The sequence below is a fragment of the Camellia sinensis genome, chromosome 5 (genome assembly GCF_055761805.1).
Source record: "Camellia sinensis isolate YWXY chromosome 5, ASM5576180v1, whole genome shotgun sequence".
In the NCBI taxonomy this organism is placed as follows: Eukaryota; Viridiplantae; Streptophyta; class Magnoliopsida; order Ericales; family Theaceae; genus Camellia; species Camellia sinensis.
In genome coordinates, this window is record NC_138965.1 from 10,452,557 (window position 1) to 10,474,306 (window position 21,750).

At 38.0% G+C, this 21,750-nt stretch overlaps 2 protein-coding genes across 2 annotated transcripts; one reads left to right on the forward strand and one right to left on the reverse strand.

The window, feature by feature from the left end:
- The first annotated feature begins 1,449 nt into the window (after positions 1 to 1,449).
- LOC114311683 (protein CHAPERONE-LIKE PROTEIN OF POR1, chloroplastic) lies at positions 1,450 to 7,350 on the forward strand. The gene is made up of 3 exons (XM_028257846.2): positions 1,450 to 2,000; positions 5,174 to 5,534; positions 7,015 to 7,350. Exons 1-3 carry the CDS (start codon positions 1,653 to 1,655, stop codon positions 7,188 to 7,190), a joined length of 885 nt encoding a protein of 294 aa, XP_028113647.2. The 5' UTR covers positions 1,450 to 1,652; the 3' UTR covers positions 7,191 to 7,350.
- A 1,466-nt stretch (positions 7,351 to 8,816) lies between these two features.
- Positions 8,817 to 15,032, reverse strand: LOC114311685 (protein ALTERED PHOSPHATE STARVATION RESPONSE 1). Its single transcript, XM_028257847.2, has 4 exons — positions 13,141 to 15,032; positions 11,250 to 11,473; positions 10,241 to 10,464; positions 8,817 to 9,996 (listed from the first exon to the last, which is right to left on the reverse strand). Exons 1-4 carry the CDS (start codon positions 14,003 to 14,005, stop codon positions 9,168 to 9,170), a joined length of 2,142 nt encoding a protein of 713 aa, XP_028113648.2. The 5' UTR covers positions 14,006 to 15,032; the 3' UTR covers positions 8,817 to 9,167.
- Positions 15,033 to 21,750: the final 6,718 nt, after the last annotated feature.

Genomic DNA, 21,750 nt, shown 5'->3' on the forward strand with positions numbered 1-21,750 from the left:
ATTCAATTTGTACATTTTACTTCTGTTTAACGTCAATTAGGTTGAATGTGGTTGAACCACAAAATAAGTAAAAACACAAAATTTTAGCCAGAAAAGCCTCTCCTGCATGCATGTGCAAGGGGCCATTCCCGCACGTGCGGCCCAACTACCTGAAGCCAAATAGAAACTAAAAAACCAGCACATGCGGTGACTTTTTCTACACACACAGTCGTACCTTGACTTGCGTGCGCAACGTTTTAAACCTGTTTTAAAGGTTGTGAAGTATAAAAGGAAGAAAGAAAGAGGAAAAAAAAAAAAGGGCTAAAACAGGGTTCTAATATTTTTCAAATGAAGAGAGAGATTAGGATTTGAAGAGAAAGAACTTGAAGTTTGAAGAATGACTCCCATGGTGGCTTCTTCTCCCTCTACTTCTTTCCATTCTTTCATGAGTGGCTAGTTCTCCAGTTTCTAAGGTTTTAATGAAACCCTAACCAAGTAAATAGGGTTTTTCTTAGGTCTTTGATTGTTGGAATGGTTTGAACAAGTTATATGGTGTTTAAGAAGTTTTAAATATATTTTTCATTATTCTCTTCAAGTATTCTATTTTCTGTAATTGTTAAATACTTTCCATGCAATGATTATCTTTTATTAAAGCATGAGACGAGTCATACTACGAGAGACGAGTCGTATTGATACCCTAGTTTAAAGCGAACGACTTGTACTACTCAAGATAGTTCATGTCTATACATTGAATGCGATAATCTTCTTGATCAATACCTCAAGTTCATAATTGTGACGTATTGGGTGGTTCAAACCATAGCACAATTGAATTTCAATTTTAAACCTTATTTATGTAACTAGTGGTAAATTCATTGCCCTAGAATTTTTCCCAAAATCAGTATCTCAAACTTTTAATTTTAATTGCCAATTCAATTTCTTAGTTTTATTTTAATTATTCTTAGTTCTATGAACTGTCAATCTTGTTATCAAAATTACTTTAAAAATTTAGCAATTAAATTAGTTTAATTTCACATTTGTTTTTGTGAATCAATATCTAGACTTGTCATTATTTTGAAAAATTTATTTTAGTGTGTAAAACGACCCATCAATAACATTCAAAATTAATAACAAAATAAGAGACAATATCATAACTTTATCCCAGATTTGCCACAAAAAAAAAAAAATTAGAAAGATGAAAAAATGAAAAAATTTATATACAAAAAAATACATTTAAAATGGCATTTATAAATTATAAGGATAATAGTAAGTGTTTTTATTAAAATTAAAAAAAAAATCACAAGATGTGAACTCATCCCATATAGAAATTTTGCACTAATATTCTATTTGATTATTTCATATTTTTTGAAAATTAAAATGCAACAAAACATATGTTTTAAAAATCAAAATATTACGAAATGCATATTTTTGGACCATATATATAGATTTGGCCACAATTGCATCGGACGATCCACAACCAAGGAACACACACTGCTGCAAAACACACCACCTCACCTCACCTCCCCTCCTCTCCTCTCTCTTCTGTTACTCTTATCACCAAACATGACGTCATCTTCATAAAATTGATTAAAAAGTTGACACTGAACGCACAAACACAGACACAGAAACCAAACCAAACCCAAACCAATCCTCACATTTCCACGCAACCCAACAAAATGGCCACCACTCTCTCGGTCCGGCCCAACTGCGCCCTCCTCGGCCGCGAACCGGCCGGTCCGGTCCGGTCACGGCGGCCTGAGCTAGGTCAGATTGGGAGGATAGCGACGATGATCAAGTCCGACCGGTGGTGGTTGGGGGTGGTCTCCGCCCCCCTCCGCCGCGCATTTCCGACGGTCCTCCTCGCCGGTTCTTCCAGAGCCGACGACTCTGCCCCGTTCGAGATGTCCGTGGAGAACGCTCTGAAGCTTCTCGGTGTCTCGGAGGGGGCTTCTTTCGATGATATTCTTCGAGCCAAGAATTCGATTATCGCTGCTTGTAAGGACGACCAAGAGACAATATCTCAGGTCTGGTTTCTTTCAGTTTTGTGAATTTGAGAGTAATTTTAGTGTAGAAAATTGGAATCTTGTTCTGAGATTGGATGTTAATCTGATTTGTGTGATTTTCGGGGTTTCTGCATGGAAAAATTTGACTTTTTGTTTATGCGTTTCAGAGTAATAGTTGTTTATTGTACTTGTAGTTGAATTTGTAGAGAAAAACTTGAACTTGGACTATGTTTTGTGATTTGTGAGGGTGTACAATAGTTTTTGAACTTAAACTTGAGTAGAAAAGCTGATTTCTATCTGGGTTGGTGAGTTTAGGGATTGTTTGATTGGACGGATTGTAGTAGAGGATTGAGATTATTGATGCATGGACTTATGTTCCATTGCTTGGTTGCAAGTTTTATTTGTCAAATTAGATTCCAATTGCCATTCTATTTAACAAAATTGACCGATTTTTTAATTATACAACTAATAACGCAAAGCATATGTATTATTGTGATTATATATTGTAAAACAAGCATGGATAAGAGGAAATTATGTATCTCACTAATCCGGCTCATAGATTGTTAATCCCCTTACTATTAATCTTACTAATCAAACAAACCCTTAGGGTTTTTTTATTGCAAAACAACTATGTAATTGAGAATAGAACTCAAAAGTAATTGCAGCATCCTCAAACAATTTGTTTGTGAGGGCGCTTAACACCATGAATTCATTGCTGATGTCATGGAAGAGTCTAGTGTTTAATGACAGAGAGGACCAAGGTGATGGGAATGCTTAAACTGTGTATCGTGATTGCTTTATAGCAACAGTATTGCCCACCAGTGGTGAACAGTGATTGAGCGGCTCATTTTGTTCAGTCGGTGGAAGTTAAATGTTACAATGAATTGTAATGATCCACTTTGGCAAATCTTCTTGGGATGAATACCTTTTCATATAGCTTAGATAAAATTTATTGTTGCATGAGAAATAAGGAATTCTTTTCTCACAATATTTTATTATTTTTTTGGATAAGTAATTTCCCATGACATAACTTCATAAAAGGAAACTCCCAAATCTTTGGTGTGGTTTTCTATTTAACTTTTTGTGTAAGATTACAACTTTTCTTGAGATAATTTCCACAAGAGGTTGATAAGTTATTGCATATTGATTTACCTCCTTAGTTTCTATATTGAATTGATCCCATCAAGAAGTTACTTTTATAGGATTATCAAATTTTCTCATCTTTGTATTAGGATAATCTACTTGGTAGAAAAGTAAAAGGTGACTATAAGGAACAGACTACTAAAAAAACCAGCCAGTGACCGTCTGGTTAGTTAGAGAACCCACTTTCAACCAACCTATGAAGTATGGGTATTTCGAAAAACATGTTGTACCTGTACTAAGTATTTACCGGTGTATAGTATCTCATATGGTCAAGGTTCTGAAAATCGGTTGCGGTCGCCGTAACGGTGGCGGTGGCGTGATTGCGGTTGCGGAGTGTAAAGGCCACAACGTAACGGTTGCGGTAACCGGAATCGTGAATTTTTTTATTTTTCGTACAATTTGAAAAAAACTTACCGATAAGTATATTTTATTTCCATGATCATATTTATTGGGTTTAAAATAAATATTGATCAATTTTTGTAAAATTTTAAGTATAATCTAATATATTTCATATTTTTAATTACTATAAACTGAGTTTTTTACATTTTATTTTAATAATTAATGATTTTATATTATACAAAAAATCAATCGCTAGCTAACTATTATATATAAGATAAATAATAACAAAAGTAAGAGAATAAATAAGAGCCTAAATATATATATATATATATATTTTAATCAAGCCAAATAGATAATGATCACACTTATTATTATTATTATTATTATTATTATTATTTTCAAACAATATATAGATAGAGACGCACAAACAAAATGGTTGAGTGATAGCAGTTGAATAGAATAGTATAGTATAGGTCTTACAGTTTCAACAAATTAATAACATGTTCTTCATCTTCCCTCTTCTCTCTCTCTATCTCTTGCTCCTGCATTTTCTCTCTTTATCTTTCCTCTTCTCTCTATCCCTCTTCTCCCATTTTCATCTTTTTTTTGTGTATTTTTTCGAAAGAAATAGTTCAGAACCATTACGTAACGGTGCGTAACAGGCCGTTATGGCTGTTACGGCACCGTTACGACCGCTACAGCAGCCGCTACGACCGACACATCTGTGAATCTCAATCACACTGCAAAAGCGGCCGTAACGGGTGGCGATAACCACCAAAACTGTTACGTAACGGCGTTACGTAACGGTTGCGGTCGCTTTTTAAAACCTTGCGTATGGTACTTCTGCATACGTGCTGGGTACATGAAGCACGTGTCCAAGTTTTTTCTTCTTAATTTTTGACGTATCTAGACGTACCTAATATATACCCAAGCCATACTGTAACTCAGTTGAAACAATATTTTCATCTACTACAAAGATAAAAACTCTTTTCACTAGACTTCTTCTTTATTTTTTGTTTTATGTTCATCATGATTTTAAAATTAAACTATGTTTTGTAAGTTATTTAATATGTGACATTTAATTTTGATTTATACATTTACTTTTGGCATTAAGGCCAAGTTTGGCATGATTGAAAAAAGACAAAAAGTCAAAAAGTCACTATCTTATTTAAGTCACAGCATCTTATTTAAGTCACATCACCTCTCACACATCACTTCAAACCCAACCCAAACCCAACCCATATTTTATAAAAAGTCAAAAAGTGCACTTATTTAGTCTTCCCAAACTAGGCCTAAATGTTAATTATAGGTTGGACCTTAACAAATTAAACCATTTAATTAATTTTTGCATTACTCTAAATTAAAAATAAATATTTTTTTACAAGCGTACCAAGCTGTACCCGTATTTTTTTTTTTTTTTACCGTGTTGACGTACCCCATATCGTACCCATACTGTACACGTGCTTCACAGCAACCGACCACCTGATTGTGTGTGTGTGTGCATGCACCCCTGTGCACATGCTTCTTTGCGTAGCTTCATTGAGGCAATTTTGGATAAGGTAGACTTCCATGTGGCATTTAACCATATGCTTTAATTCCTACAGATTTACCATGCTTACCATGATATCACATGTAGTTGTATCATTAACATGACTTTATATTTTCCTTATCATTAACTTCTATGGAGTAATATGGTATATAGCTGTTTTCAGGTAGAGGCTGCATATGATATGTTGCTTTTGCAAAGCTTGTCACAGCGTCGAGCTGGCAAAGTTGTTAATAGCAGCATCCGTTATGCTGATGTTAAACCTGTAAAAGCTCCCGGGATGGGATCAATGCCTCAGTGGCTGCAAGCAACGGTTAAGAATTCACCTGTTTCATTTGAAACGCCAAATACTGGTGACTTGGGCATACAAGCAGGTGTATATGGAGCCCTAATGGTCTTAAATTACGTCAGTGGAGCTTCTACATCTTCCACAGTGCCCTCTACTGGCGCTGATGTTCCTGGTCTGATCTTGGCCACTAGTTTTGGTGCATCCTTACTCTTCATGACTAGAAAGAACGTTAAGTTAGGTAAGGAGGGTTTCAATCAAGTTGACTTTTTGTTTCATAAGTTTACATTTACTGAGATTCAAAGGGATTTTTGTCTTCAATTGTTTTACCTTTTTTGGTTGCTTTCTTTTCCTTTTATTTATTTATTTATTTATTATTAATATTTTCCCTTGGTTTTGCATTTTCTTGATTTAGAGGAAGTCTCGTTACCTTATATTGTTATTTTTACATGGTAAATGTTAAATATAAGCACTGCACTTGCTTATTCAAGTTGATTCTTTATCATGCATAATCAATTCTGTTGCTTCCCATCATCCTGTTATGGTTTAATTTGGTAAATTATCATACTTTATGTTATTTGCTTTTTTATATTTTTACTTAATGTCTACGTTAGCATATGACACCATGTTTGCCAAATGATTGTGTACTTCCAAGTGTAGCCACTGGGGCTGGCTCTCACGCATGCACACACCCACTGTGGAAGGGGGGAGTGTTGGTCTGTTGAGGGGATTCAATTGTTTTTTATGGTAATACGCAAGATATTATTGCTAGTTTCTATTTATTGTAGTGTGCAAACCAATCTTGTTTCATTTGTATCAAGTTGTGGAGGTTAAGCTGTATGTCACTTAGATGTTGCTGGTAGTGCTGCACTATCTTATAAAGTCTGTTATGCTACATCACTGATGAGGATTTATGTCTATGCCTGATCTCATACACTTCTGTACCTCAAGCATTCCCGTGATGTTTATCAACTTTCTTTAAAAAAAATAAAGAAAAAAAATATTTCTGATAATGGAAGAAGTGAAAATGCTCTTCTTACAAAGAACAAGTATGTTGATTTTGTTGGAGGAAGAGAACATCTACATTGAATTTTCCAAATAATTAGTATATCATACAAAATTATTTTAGAGATTGTGTTATTTAACAAAGTTTACTCTTGGTTAGTTTAGAAAAATTGCTTGGGCTGTGGAACAATTTGTGGAGGATATAAATAATAAAGTTGACCCTCTCTATAACTAATGCTTTTTTAGATGACATAATTGTTAACAATTTGACATGGAATCAGAACAAACAATAGAGACAATATATCATGTGTTCAAACCTCACAACCTAATAGATTATTATAATACTTGTGCATGTTTAGCCTACTGATAATGGAGGAGAGGCTAGCCATATGTGAGGGGGCTAAAGTTTGAGATGAGATGGTTCACTTGTGGTTGCTGTAAGATGAATTTGATAATGAGTTTGTGCTGGTGCTTCCAATTTTAGTCCTTTGTGGCAATATAGGCACAATCTAAGATTGAGCAAACCATTTTGGCTTTTTAATAATAGTTTCACATGTAAATGCTATCAAGTAAGGTTGCTCCTCTATCAAAATTACCCGTCAATTTAGGATGTTGATATTGATTTATACCTATCATTCTTGCTCTTTCAAATTAGTGCATGTCACAAACTTAACTATATGAATTATTTCAAAGCGGTTTTATTTTGTTTTTTGCAGGGAAGGCAACTTTAATTACCATAGGGGGACTTGTAGCTGGTGCTGTGGTGGGTTCAGTGGTTGAGAACTGGTTGCAGGTGGATATTGTCCCATTTTTTGGCATACACTCCCCTGCTGTTGTAGTTAGTGAATTTATACTCTTCTCTCAATTTTTGGTTTCGTTGTACGTGAGATAGGATAAGTGAAAATTGTGATCATGACTCGAATCACTAGTCCTGTAATTATTCATTTGCATGATCATAATTGTGTATCCTTTGAATGTGTATCATCACATATATTGTATAAATGGAATGTTGTAGAATTCAATCCATTCAAGAAAGTTGCTTTTATGGGTTAGTTGATATGTATAGCTTTTATACTTGAATTCAGTGGCACCAGTATCGTCCCTACTTTTTGACTCTGGGGAAGGTCATATTTTCTCCCTTCAATTTCTTCAAGAGTAAGGTCGTAAAAAGAAAAAATAACACTGTTGAAATCTTTAGAAAAAAAGGACTCTCCTCTGGTCTTGGTCATAGAGGTAAACGTGATGGAAGTAGTCTCTATTCACTCTTTTGACGCACGTGGCCTACCTGTTTATATCATCAGCCTAGTGGCCATTGGTTCTTGTTGGTTTTGAATGTTTAGACTAATTTATCAATTGTCATAATCTTGTGCCGAGTTTCATAAGAATAGCGTAGGTGATGATTCATGGCTTGAGAATTTTGGTATATTGCCCAGCTAAGAAGACGGGTGATTTGCCAACTCCAAGGATTCTTTTTCCTCTTCTTTTGTTTTTTGTTTTAGTTGCTGTTGTTGCCAGCTCGTGGATCTTGAAAAGCAGCACAGCCATCTTCTTTATTATTTCTAGCTAGGGATTCTGTCCCCAATGTACTCTCAGCCACATAATATGGCAAGAATTTTAAAATACAGAAATTTCAGTACGTATACAAAACTTTAGGAGCCGAGTATCTTGTACCTTCAACGCTTTAGCTGCCATGAAAGTGATTGCCCATTCCTTAAAACAAGCCTATATGCAACTATTATTTCCACCACTACCATGTTGGGTTGGTGGACCTGATAAGTGTTGTTCACTCAATTTTACTGTTCACTCAAATACTAGATCTAATGGGGCGTTCGGGAGAGCCTCCTCCCCAGGGGCAGGGGGTGTTTACATTCCTGGCCAATTTTTTTTGAATACCTTTGTAATTTTCATGTTGCTTCCGTGTAATTTTAATTTTATACTTACAAATAGATAAGAAAGTGCTTCTTTTAGGTTAAAAGAGAGTTATATATTTTCTTATCATAGTGAAAACCGTAATAGTCGCGGACGTAATCCTGGCGTGAATCACATAAATTCTTGTGTATAATTTGTTTGATTCTTTTTTTTTTACTTGTTTATTATTTTGTATCTCACCGATCTTGGTTAAGAAGGGTCAATTTTTAACATACCAGCGAAAATATAACAGCTGAGATAACCTTGGCCATGAGATGTTGGGTTTCACGTGTCTTGATGATTCCTTGCATGGTAGGAAAATTTCATCACAGACAATGGAGATCAACTGATGAAGCTATATTCTAGTGGAAGAGAAGCTATGAATTTAGCACCGCAATAATGCTGGCCAAAACTAGTCCGATGCTTCACTTGGCATTCTATTTTTGCACAATAATCTTTAAGTGCTCACGAATGAAGAGAACGAAGAAACCGTCAGGGAGAATTAGGGTTAGAATTACCTATCTTTTTCCCAGTTTGGTTATAGGAATATCACTGTATTGGTCCAGAAAAACATGCAGACATGTACGGATTGCACATGTTCAGAGGAAGCTAATAAAATACAGTTTTCTAGAGGTTTTCTTATTTTCAACACAACAAACAACTACTTACAAGATTGCCCACCTCAATATTCCCCTCTACACAGCCTCTTGGGATTTTTGCCAAACAAGGTTGTAAGAAATAAGGGAATTTACAAATCTCTCACACAAAATGGGGGCTACCATTACATCTACATAATAAACAACTTAAAGCAATGATTCATCAATCACTGCAAAGAAATCCAAACTACAAATGTAAATAAATGTCTGTCTCAGCGAGCAGCTTCGACACAATATGTAATGTACAACAACTTCAGAACCCTCAAACCATAAAATCTTGAAGTACCTTAGACTAGTTTTCCATTTCACGTGCTGCCATTTTCTTTGCCTTGAAAGCCCTCAACGTATCCCGGTTTCACAGCTTTTTCAGTGTTCAAAAGGTCGTCATACATTTTCAGAGATGCCTTGGAAAACTCTGTCAAGGACTCGAAGACTCCATAAAACCCGGTCTGAAATCCATTCAGTGTGATCCGTTGTGTTTCTTGCATGCAGTTGTGGTGTTTCTCCTTCTCTACGTCAACCCTCCTCCTAAAACCATCCAACAAATCCTTCTTTTCTTTCAAACACTCAGCCCGGTGCTCAATGTCTGGCTCTGAATTATGGTCTGAAAGCTTTGATTCAAAAATCTTGTTCTCTGCCTTTTGGAACGCTAAAATCTTTCTATCGAGTTCTTTGGCCATACCATCGACTTTCCTCTTCTGTTGTTGTTCCTCCCCCTGCTGAACCCCTAAAGCTCGTAAATCCTTTCCAAAGCTTTTCATTGAAAATGCTACCGTCTTATCCGGCAACTTTTCCATGGAAGCTAACCAATCGCGGCAGATCAAAAGCAATGGTGGGCCATTGACTCGACAGAGCGGCGATGAACTCCTCCTCCTAGAGCAGAATTCAACTTCGGGGATGACAAACTTTGATAGCCATCCATGGAGAGCTTCAATATACACCTTTTGTGCTGCAATGTAATCTATGAAGCGTGCTCGCCAATTCTGAAGCTCAGCCTCAAGCTGTAGCGTAGCAAGTAGGTGAGAGTTATTGCAGAATTTTCCATAAGTGGGACGGGTATATGATTTGACTTCAAACATAATCTTGTTCTGGATTTCATGAGATTCCAACATAACTTTCCAGGTTCTCATCAGCCTGCAAAAGGGGAAAGTGGGCAGTAATGCATGGAAAAACCAGGAAGAACAACAAAGCTGTGTTTAGATCTAGGATTTGTGGAGACAAACGAAAAGAGACAGGAATATAGACTTTTCCCTTCCTTTTCTTTTATTTTTGCCACATGTCCATTCCCTTTTTCCTTTCCCTCCACAAATTCCTACTCAAATCCATGATCCAAACATAGACTAAAACGGTCTTATGCTCGGTTGTGAGATTTCCATACCCTTGTAACAATTCCATAATTTGGGGTTGCAATTCTTCATCCCTCAGTTTCTCAATTTTATTCGAGATTGATTCAGCACTTCGAATTGCAACCAAGATCCTGCTATATAAATCTTTTACCGCAGCTCGGGTTTTGTCCACAGCAAGTCCATCATCGCCTCTAGCATCCTGATTTCCTAGTTGATTGCACTTTCTATCATAAATTTTCCGGGTACTATCTCCAGCCTACGGAGCAAGTAAGTGTACAAGTCAAGTTCCGAAAGAAAATAGTATAAACAATATCTTTTGAAGGAATATTCACCTTTTTGTTTATTTTTTATGCCTTAAATAACACATAATGGACATGGAAAACACAAAGTGAGTCCACATGGGAAGTATTGCCCCCATAGCCGTATTTAGACAATTCAACTTCCCATATCCATCTCATGATCAACTAGATGCACTTCTCTCTTTTCAAAAACACGATACTCTTCTCAAATTTTTTGTGATTATAGTTTATATTTTTAATGAGTCTACAAACCAGACACGTTTACCTTGTAAGTATTGAGGTCTGCAGTCTGCTACACTCCTTTGGTGACTGCAAATATATCGTGGACGTGTTCTTTTTGAACTGTTGAACTGTTATACAATTTATGATTCTAGTTTAATGGGCTTTCTATACAAGATTTAGCTGTTTTCTTTCTTTGCTTGAGATAGATGTGTTATAAGTTTGTTTTACCCACACACATGGATCTCTTTAATCAGCATGGCCAAGTAGCATAGTTACCAACCAGGGAGCAGAAAGGAAATCATAATGTGGACGTCGGAACTAAGTTAGATGTTTGACAATTTTTAAGTAATAGCAAGGACTAGCTTTTTCTTCATTAGATATACCCCTAGTGAATGCGTGAAGGTTCTATTTGAAAGTGTTTAATTAACAGGTAATATAGCTGACAATTAATGTGACTTTTGGCTTCTTGTGTTACTTTACTTTAGATTGAAACATCCATGATGTTGTAACAATGGTTTACCTTAACCTCTTCATAAAGCTTCTTTTCCCAAGCATATAGCCTTCCTAGTGTCAGAGAATGGCTTCCAGATTCCATTCCTCCATAATCATCAAAGAGATCGTTGCTAAATTCCGTCCATGTCGAAGAGCTTTTAGAACTAGATGCCACAAGACTTTTACATGATGAAGAGGTTCGAGACAAAGTGGACCGCCATGTGATGGCTTGGATGAGCTTTGTCGAGTTCTCTGCATCAAGATAAGATTGGTAAAGGAAAATTATGCAAGAAAAAGTGCTTAAAAGTACGAAAGAAAAGCACAAAAAAGAATGTAGGAAAAAACTCATAGCTCAATCTCCGAATCTAATAATCATCAGGCTGAAAAAGTGAATCTCAGGACCACATATAAATAAGGCAGAGGGAATAGTATCCGATAAATGATGCTCTTTTTTGGGCAATAAAGGATGATGTCGAAGGCCACTATATAAGAATCTTCGTTAGGGATTGAGAAAAGAGACGTAGTCGTGATACAAGCTAAAACAACAACAATGCCCAACACCAATGCCAAAATAAAACAAAATGAGTCAAAAAACAGCTCATACAGATTATGTTGGAATGAGTGTACGAGTAAATTGCCAGGCATGTTGTTCTTGTGTCAAAAACCAATTTAACTAAGTTGAAAAGTTAATAATTAGAAAGCTAAGAGAGGGATACTTTTACCTTATGTTTTTTTTTTATTATAAGCTTGCAAGAAGCTGCACCAAACCGGCTAGTGGTGGTTGGTGCAAGTCATTATTCCTCAATAATTCTCATGACATTTTCGAATAGTCACCAAGGAAGAAAGAACAAAGAGGAACAATAATGTGGATGAGAGTCATATGAGACCAACAATTGAGACTCTAATGTTGTGTTTGGTTGAGGGATTTGAGGAGAGATTTGGAAAGGGAAATGGAAAAGGTAGGTGAAATATAAATAAAACATTCCTAAATTTCACATAGTTTCACACATCTTTTCCCTTTCTCTTTCCAAATCCCTCCCCAAATCCTCCAACCAAACACACCATAAAGTAATATTAGATAGCAAAAAGAAAAGTTAAATTTTGGAACTTCATCGGCATTATTACATACAAACCGACAAAGTTAAGGCAGTAGAATATTATTCGGAGAAAAACAGAAAGATACAAACTTTCTTTTCATGAAGCAACAGGCAAAGACCCACCATATCAGATAAAGCCGAAAAGAAGTCACTATGATGGATGCAGAGCTTAATAATAAAATAAAGGAAATTCACAAAGGAAATTTTTTAGGAACTGCATAATTGCTTAAAAGCCCCAAAAGCGAGAAGGCATAGGAAGAAGATTCATGCCCAAATTAGCAACCAAAAAAAAAAAAAAACTCAATCTTTTTTAATGAATTTAACAGAATAGGCCCAAACACTATAATTACTGAAATGGAAGTGATTGACACCCCTCCAATCACCACCCCACTACCCCCCACCTGGCGGCTGGTGATTAGAAAAAAAAAAAAAAAAAAAAAAAAAAAAACAACTGACCAATGAGAGAGAGAGAGAGAGAGGGGGTCAAAGGATGCATCCTCAGGGGTCCGACACATTTTCCTTACTGAAATAAGTAGAAAGTTACAGAAATTCTTATTCAGCTTGGTTATATTCTACAATGCAAGTGAAATAAGCTCATATATAGTCAAAATTCAACCCAAAAAATCTTCAGATTTAGGAGAGAACTGTAATATTGAGATGAACATTCACAGAAATTGCATTGCAGCCCAAAACAAGATCCATGCAAAGCAAACATATGGAAACAAAATAAAACCTAAAATAATTGGATGCTAATTGAAAATTATATTCAAGCAGACCAAAAAATATAAATAAATAAAATTAGAAGAAAAGAAAAATACCCACCTTTTATTTCCTCCAAACCAGATTGCAATTGAACCCTATTTACCTCCAACATTCTTGATACATTCTTGCCAGAATCACAAGCCCTAATGAAATGATCCTCAATATCCTTCAACGCTTCCAACAACTCTCTCCCTTTCACTGGTGAGTTAATTACTGTTATACCCTTCTGCTCCCCATGGTTCACAACACCATCCATTACCCTACCATCAACATTTTCACTCTCTTCATGCTCAACATTTTCACTCCCTTCACTCACCATCACCACCTTTTTCTCTTCCTCCATTCTCTCCCCTTCCTCTTCCAACTCTGGAATCCCCTCTTCTTCCCTCACTGCCCTCAAATCCTCTTCAGAGTTGTGATTATACCCACTTATAATCTCCGGTCTCACGCTGTCGAAAGGGTTAAAGAAATCCCACCCAAAATCCCTCTGTGGAGATGGCATTGATGGTGGTGGCACTTGCATATAGAAATACCCAAAACCTTTTTCTTCCTCTTCTCTCTCCGTTTTTTCTTCTTCTCTTTCATCTTCTTCTGAAGATGTTGAAGAACCACATGATTCACAATTAATGGCTTTCTGGGTTGGTTCAGATGGTGTTTGTCGAAGGAACAATGGGTTGGAGACCACATTTTCTCTGGGCGGAGACGATGGTGGGAAAGTGATGAGAAATGGTGAAGAGGGTGAAGAATGACGAGAAACAAACAGGTTTATAGCAGCTGAGACTCCATACAGAGCTTGACAGTACCTACAATGTGCATCTGCAAGAGCATACCTTCTCTCCACAGCTAACTTTAGCTGACGCTTTCTCTCTTTACAAATAGAAACAACTTCTTCTTCTTCCTCTAGCTTAGAGGCAACACAACCCATCCCTCTTTTCTTGCCAAGTTTTGGACTGGTGGTTCTGCTTTTAAAGATGGGTTAAAGAAAGTTTAAAAGGTGGGATTTTTGGAGGAATGTGATTAGAAAGATGTGGGGGGTTTGTACCAAAATAGAGGTTTTGTGGGTTTGATCACTGGGGTTTCAGAGAAAGGGTGTGAAAAATGGTGCTTTTAAAGGAGGATTAGACCAACCCATTTCTTACACTGATACATATAAAGTGGGTTTCTAGTAAAATGGTAGCCCTGGTACACAGCTTTGGAGAAACCCATTTCTCTCTCTGCAGATAGAGACTACTTCTTCCTCCTCTAGTTTAGAGGCAACACAACCCATCCCTGTTTGCTTGCTAAGTTCAGTTGAGAGTGGTGGTTCTGCTTTTAAAAGATTGGGCTAGAGAGAAAAGTGAAAAAGCTGGGGCTTTTTTTTGGAGGAATGTGGGTGAACAAAGATGCGGGGCTTGTGCCAAAATGAAGGTTTTGTGGGTTTTCACTGGGGTTGTAAAGAAAGAGAGTGAAAAATGGTGCTTTTAAAGAAGGATTAAACCAACCCATTTCTTACACTGATACATATAAAGTGGGTCTCTAGTAATGTAGCTCTTGGAAACAGTTTTTAGAGAAACCCATCTCACCATTCATCTCCTGGGAAATAATGACGGTCACGCAGAGAGAGAGAGAGAGAGAGAGAGAGAGAAGGGTAAAGCTGGGTATCTGCTAAAATGGACTAATGGAAGTGGTCACACGCAGAGAGAGAGAGAGAGAGAGAGAGAGCTCAGGCCTGTGAGTGACACAGAATGGGAGTTCTCTTTTCTTTTCTTTTTCTTGTTTGGTTCTTGGGTTTCTCTTTGTTCTCCGAACAAGTGCCAAAATAGGGGTTTAATTAGTCTTGTAAATACCAGAAAATAATAAACTAACTAAACTTAGCGGAGAGAAAATGAAGGGAGAACCAAAGAGAGAGAGAGAGAAGGTAGGGGGGCTCGAGGAAGAGAAAGAAGGAATTCTCGTGTTTGGTAATTTGGTGTACTATCAGTCTATCACCACACCACCACATTAGTTGATAGTTTGGAGGACAAATTTAGGATTGAATAAGGCATTCGTGAAATACGTAATTTGATCAGTTTATTTTAATTCGATTGGTTTAGATTGATTTTTTGAATTTATGGTTCGATTTTGGATTGAAAAATTAAAAATTTGTAATTCATGGATTAGTTTTGGATTGAACCTCACGATTTCGGATTGGAATCGATCCGGACCGTATATAAATAGTCTATATTTTTATTATGCATCATCCCCATAATATCTTCTCTTATTCTATATAAAATCTAAACTCAAAATTAAACCGTATAATATCTTATTTTATTACTTTTGTTTATATTTTTTTATGGTTGTTTAAATTCAAGAACAGTATGTCACTATTATAGAAAAGCATGTTGTTATTATGGAACTGATATAGCGCTATGTTTATATTTTTATGAAATTAAAGTGTTATATATATATATATATATATTTATTATTTAATTATGTGAATCCGTGGTCCTAAACCGATCCAATCCGTATTTAAATGGATTGGTTCCAATTTTTCAAAAATCATAGATAACGAATTGGTCATAATTTTACCCTAATCCGGTCCAATCCGAACCATGCTAACCCCTAGACAAATTCATCCAATCCAGCCAGCTTTCGCAATGTTAAATGTATTGATTAATATATTAATATTAATTATGATATTATTATTTATTTATTTATTAATCACATTATAAATAATAAATTTTTTAAAGAAAAATATTTGGGAGCTCTAAATTGGGAGCACTAAAGGAGCTCTAGAGAGTGGGTCTCACTAACTGATGTGATATTTTGGCCTTAAGTTTTTTTTTTTTTTTTTTTAATTTTCACCTCATTAGTGGTCCATTAGTGCTCCCAAATTAATGAGATGTATCATTGTTGTTTTTTAAATTATATCATATCATTAATTAATATATTAATTAATTCACTAATTAATATACGTATATAGTATTATTTCAGAGATTTTATTTCACTCTTCTGAGAAATTAAAAGTTGCTGCTAAAATTTAGCAGAGATGTTATAGGGAAGACAGATAAGCTGACTGTTGAGAGAAAAGACGAGTCAAACCTTTAATACACAAACAATGCTTGCTGTGACAAAACATAGGTTTGTCGTTTTTATTGGTTGATACGAGATGTTGGTTTTGTTTTGTGTAATTTATGATATTGTTATGATTTTTTCTTTAAATTATGTTAGAATGTTTAAAAATTTTATTCATGGGATATTTGATAAATATAGTTTAAATAAGCTTAAAATGGTTAATTGAGACTAGGCTTCATTTGGGATGTTATCTTTTTAGTTAATTAGTCAAAAAATTATTAAATTAACTAATTAGACAATTAGTCATACTAAAAAGTCAACAATTACGGCTTCTCTCTACTTTTTGCACAGCTTTTCGTAATTAATCAAAAAGTCATCCCAAACATAAAAGTTTTTTTTACCTACCTTTTTAGTCAATTAACCAAAAAGTTACTAAATTAACCTGTTCCCAAACGAGGCCTAGATGTTGTCTTTATTCGGTGTACTTTATGAAATTATTATAATTTTCTTTAAAAGAAACTGTTAGAATGTTTAATATAATTTTATTTATAGCATATTTGGTAAATATAGTTAGGACTGAAAATAAATCAAGTCGAATAATAGGTTATTAAATTTAATTTGATAACTTAACGTGTTTAAAATTATATGCAAACTTAATTTGTTCACATAACGAGTAGATTTCAAATGAGTTTTTAATTTGTTAAACACGAGTTGAACTCTAATAACTTGATTATTTATAGTGCATATAAGATTTTCAAGTTTGGTAGTAGGTTATTCAAACTTGACTTATTTACCTAATAAATTCAATCTTGAATGGGTTTTTAATAAATCGAACATGAGTCGAATTCAAGTATTTAATATGTTAACAACCCTATATATAGTTTAAATGAGTTAAAGAAATTTAATTATTAAAAAATAAGGGGATGGATATTTTTAACTTCTTTTGTCAAATTATTAACTGTGTTTGATTTCAATTTTTTAAATTCAATTTTTTGAAATTGTGCTTTTTATTTTTTTATTTTTAGTGAATATCTTTAAAATTTTAAGTAATTTTTTTACTTTTTTAGATACATCTTACTTAAATGTATCTAAAAGTAAAATATTTATAAAAAAATATTTTTAAAATTTAATAAATATACAAGAATATGATATATTTTTGGTGTTTAGTAAATTTTTTAAAGATTTTTTCACAAATATTATATTTTTTAAGTGTATTTATGTTAAATGTATCTAAAAATAAAAATAAAAATAAAAATTACTTAAAATATTAAAAAAATTAATAAAAATAAAAAATTACAAAAAATAATAAGTTTTAATTTTTTAAAAAGTAAATTCAGAAAACTGAATCCTGATTAGTTTTTAATTCTAAGCAACCATACCAAATAGTCAAATCAAATCTAAAGACTCCTTTTTTATTATTATTGAATTATATTTTGGTTATTTTATTTTAAGAATTTGTATTAGTGTTTTTGATGTAATTTTTGCATAATTTATGAGACACAAATATTTAAATTAACCTTGGCTTCCCGCAGCCACCTCCGTCGCCGCCCTTTCTCTCTCTCTCTTTTCTATTCATCCTCTGTCATCACTGATCTTTACCAATCTTCCCTCCAATTGTAAATCTGAGATGAGAGGGAGATTAATGATATGGAATTGGGCCAGACAGATTTGGGCCAGACAGAGTTGGGCCGGACAGATTTGGGCCGAACAGGTGTTGGGCCAAGTTGTGTGGGTCGGCCTTGAAGGAAGCTGCTCGGTTAAGGCAGCGCGTGGATTGATCGAGCTGCAAGGATCCGTGGTTACGAAGCCGGTCAGGTGAAAAGTCCAGCACCAGGAAAGGCAAGGTTGGACCAAGGTACCTGTTTGCTCGGCAAGTAGGTCGACCGCAGACAACCGTGAGTTGTCCCGAGCTCGGCTTTGCCGAGATGCCGCCGAGTCCGGTCCTCATCTGAGCTTAGCTGTTGGAGTACTTGGGCAGGAAGCACAGCATGGCAGACGATGGCCGAGATGGTACTGCCCGGCTGCCGAGCTCCTAGGAGAATGGGCAGGTAGTTGGGTTAGGTGGTGCTCAGCAAGGTTTATGCTGACAGATGGGATAGCAGAACCACGTGTCGAGAGGTCACTGGGAGTAGATTTGGGGTGCAGAAGGTATATAAGCAAATCTGCGCCCCCATGCTTGGGACAGGACATTTTTTGGTGAGATAAACACTAAACACAAGACTCTCCCTTCTCTCTATCTATCTGCTGTGTGTGTGTTCTAACTTGATCGTCGGAGGGGTTTTCCGGCCACACACCGCCGGGTAGCTCACCGCCGTTGTGCTCGCAGGTCGATCGAACAGACAGGAGCTTGGAAGAAAGGAGTGCGGGCTTGCCTGAATATTTGCTCCCCGCACAATTGGCGCTGTCTGTGGGAACTTTGAAAGATAAAACCTTGTCTTCCAAGCTCATCCGATCGCTTTCTATGGCGAGCAACGAAGAGATTTCGTTGTCCGCCATCGATGGAGCCACTCCGGAGTCAGGCAGATGGAGAGAGGGACACCCCACTATTACTCCGATGAGGGACTCGAAAACATTTCCAGAAGGACAGTCGGCAGACGCGCGGGATAAGCGCGGAAGAAGTCATGGTCATTCACGGAGTCCAGATGGTCACCGGCGGAGGAGAGACTCACACGCCAGACGTCTGGAAAATAAGCTGAAGGACCAGTACGCCGTCATCCGGCGAATGGCGGCGGAGATGGATGAGCTGAAGCGGCATGTCAATGAGAAGGGTGTAGCTGGAGTAGGAGACCACAGTGAGCGCACCTGACCCCGCCATTCAGGTAGTCAGAGTCAGCGGCACATACCGTCCATCTCTATTACCAGAAGTTACAAGGTTGGTGATTTCGATGTGCGCGCAGAAAAGTCCAGTGCGCAAAATAGCACTTACCAGCCCTCACGTCCGGCGACGAAGTCGAGGTACACCTATTGCGCTCGATCAGAAGATTTGCGGGCAGTCTTGGAGGAACAGGTTCGCCGGCGGGAGGCACAGAGGATACCAGCTTTCCAGCGGTTATCCTACGGGGTTCACGCCAGTCAGGAGGTCGGAATGCCTCCACCCCGCCTAGCGGCGCCACTCCTTGTGGATTCCAACTTGGCAAGGTTGAGCGCCACCCCTTTCTCCGTGGAGATAGAAACAACAGCGCTTCCCGCGGGCTTCCACCAGCCTAAGTTCACACTCTACGATCGAAAAATCGATCCCCATATGCATGTAAGCCACTTCCTACAGGTCATGGCCGGACATAGGCGGAATGACGCTCTTATGTGCCTTATCTTCCCATCAAGTTTGGGCGAGCTGGGCTTGAAATGGTTTGAGAGGTTGCCGGAGGGGAGCATAGAAAGGTGGCAGCAGTTGGCCGAAGCCTTTGTGACGCGCTTCAAAACCAACACCAAAACGCCAAAGGAAGTTGACCACCTTCTCAGTGTCAAGATGGAGCCGAGCGACACACTGAAGGCATACAACTCCAGATATTGGGAAACCTTCAACGAGATCTTGGATTGCCCGGTCAACCTGGCAATCACCCAATACAAGCGCGGTCTCCCGGTCGGACATAGGCTGAGGGACTCACTTACAATGAACCAGCCGCCATCCATGGGGCAACTAATGCAGCGAATCAATGAGCACATCCGAGTAGAGGATGATGCAATGGCGTCCACTGCGAAGACAACCCTGGTGGCAACAGACAAAAAGGCCTTACAAGATAATCGGTCTGGCGGGTAAGGGGGCATACCACTTAGAAGATTTGGATGGCAAAGGTGTACCCCCGGCCATGGAATGCGGCTAACCTCAAACTATTATATTCTTATCGTTCTTAAGTAATTTTTTAAGGAAGAACTTGTTTTCCCTACACTTCTGAATGTGATACTCTTTTTGTCAATGTAATAGAAGTGAATTACTTTTGCTTAAGAACTTTTCTGATTCAGCCGAGATGATGTACTCCGGTTAAATGAGTTGATGATTTGCTCAACTTCGAAGATTCAGCCGAGATGATGTACTCTGGCCAAATGAGTTGATGATTTGCTCAACTCCGAAATTTCAGCCGAGATGATGTACTCTGGCCAAATGAGTTGATGATTTGCTCAACTCTGAAGATTCAGCCGAGATGATGTACTCCAGCCAAATGAGTTGATGATTTGCTCAACTCCGAAGATTCAGCAGAGATGATGTACTCCGACCAAATGAGTTGATGATTTGCTCAACTCCGAAGATTCAGCAGAGATGATGTACTCCGGCTAAATGAGTTGATAATTTGCTTAACTCCGAAGATTCAGCCGAGATGATGTACTCCAGCCAAATGAGTTGATGATTTGCTCAACTCCGAAGTTTCAGCCGAGATGATGTACTCCGGCCAAATGAGTTGATGATTTGCTCAACTCCGAAGTTTCAGCCGAGATGATGTACTCCGGCCAAATGAGTTGATGATTTGCTCGACTCCGAAGATTCAGCTGAGATGATGTACTCCGGCCAAATGAGTTGATGATTTGCTCAACTCCGAAGTTTCAGCCCAGATGATTTACTCCGGCCAAATAAGTTGATGATTTGCTCAACTCCGAAGATTCAACCGAGAAGATGTACTCCGGCCAAATGAGTTGATGATTTGCTCAACTCAAAAGATTCAGCCGAGATGATTTATCCCGGTGAAAAGCTTAGAGGATGGCAATGCGAACAACCATGGAAGAGATCTAGGGAGTTTGGTTTTGGAAGTTGTCAGTCAGAAGGCCGAGGAAAATGGGCAATTGACAATCATTTTGGTAGCAAAACTAAAGTTCCTTGCCGAGCTGATGTTGCTTGCCAAGAAGGAAGTCGTGGAGCGGACCTTGCTCGCCTTCCTTAGAGTTCCTTGTCCAAGCTGATGTTGCTCACCAAGAAGCAAGTCGCAGAGCGGACCTTGCTCGCCGACCTTGGAAGTTCCTTGCCGAGCTGATGTTGCTCGCCTAGAAGGAAGACGCGGAACGGACCTTGCTCGCCGACCTTGGAAGTTCCTTGTCGAGCTGATGTTGCTCGCCAAGAAGGAAGTCGCGGAGCGGACCTTGCTCGCCTTCTTCGGAGTTCCTTGCCGAGCTAATGTTGCTCGCTAAGAAGCAAGTCGCGGAGCGGGCCTTGCTCGCCGACCTTGGAAGTTCCTTGCCGAGCTGATGTTGCTCGCCAAGAAGGAAGTTGTGGAGCGGACCTTGCTCGCCTTCCTCGGAGTTCCTTGCCGAGCTGATGTTGCTCGCCAAGAAGCAAGTCGCGGAGCGGACCTTGCTCGCCGACCTTGGAAGTTCCTTGCCGAGCTGATGTTGCTCGCCAAGAAGGAAGTCGCGGAGCGGATCTTGCTCGCCTTCCTCAGAGTTCCTTGCCGAGCTGACATTGCTCGCCAAGAAGGAAGTCGTGGAGCGGACCTTGCTCGCCTTCCTCGGAGTTCCTTGACCGAGCTGATGTTGCTCGCGAAGAAACAAGTCGCGGAGCGGACCTTGCTCGCCGACCTTGGAAGTTCCTTGCCGAGCTGATGTTGCTCGCCAAGAAGCAAGTCGCGGAGCAAACCTTGCTCGCCGACCTTGGAAGTTCCTTGCCGAGCTGATGTTGCTCGCCAAGAAGGAAGTCGCGGAGCGGACCTTGCT

Bases quoted from the DNA above. Each gene is read 5' to 3' on its own strand.
- LOC114311683 (XM_028257846.2), top strand. From the start codon at position 1,653: ATGGCCACCACTCTCTCGGTCCGGCCCAACTGCGCCCTCCTCGGCCGC. The intron at 2,001-5,173 runs GTCTGGTTTCTT...AGCTGTTTTCAG, and splicing joins ACCAAGAGACAATATCTCAG to GTAGAGGCTGCATATGATAT. The intron at 5,535-7,014 runs GTAAGGAGGGTT...TGTTTTTTGCAG, and splicing joins TAGAAAGAACGTTAAGTTAG to GGAAGGCAACTTTAATTACC.
- LOC114311685 (XM_028257847.2), bottom strand. From the start codon at position 14,005: ATGGGTTGTGTTGCCTCTAAGCTAGAGGAAGAAGAAGAAGTTGTTTCT. The intron at 10,465-11,249 runs GTAAACCATTGT...CTTGCTCCGTAG, and splicing joins AGCTTTATGAAGAGGTTAAG to GCTGGAGATAGTACCCGGAA. The intron at 9,997-10,240 runs GTATGGAAATCT...CCCCTTTTGCAG, and splicing joins ATTATGGAATTGTTACAAGG to GCTGATGAGAACCTGGAAAG.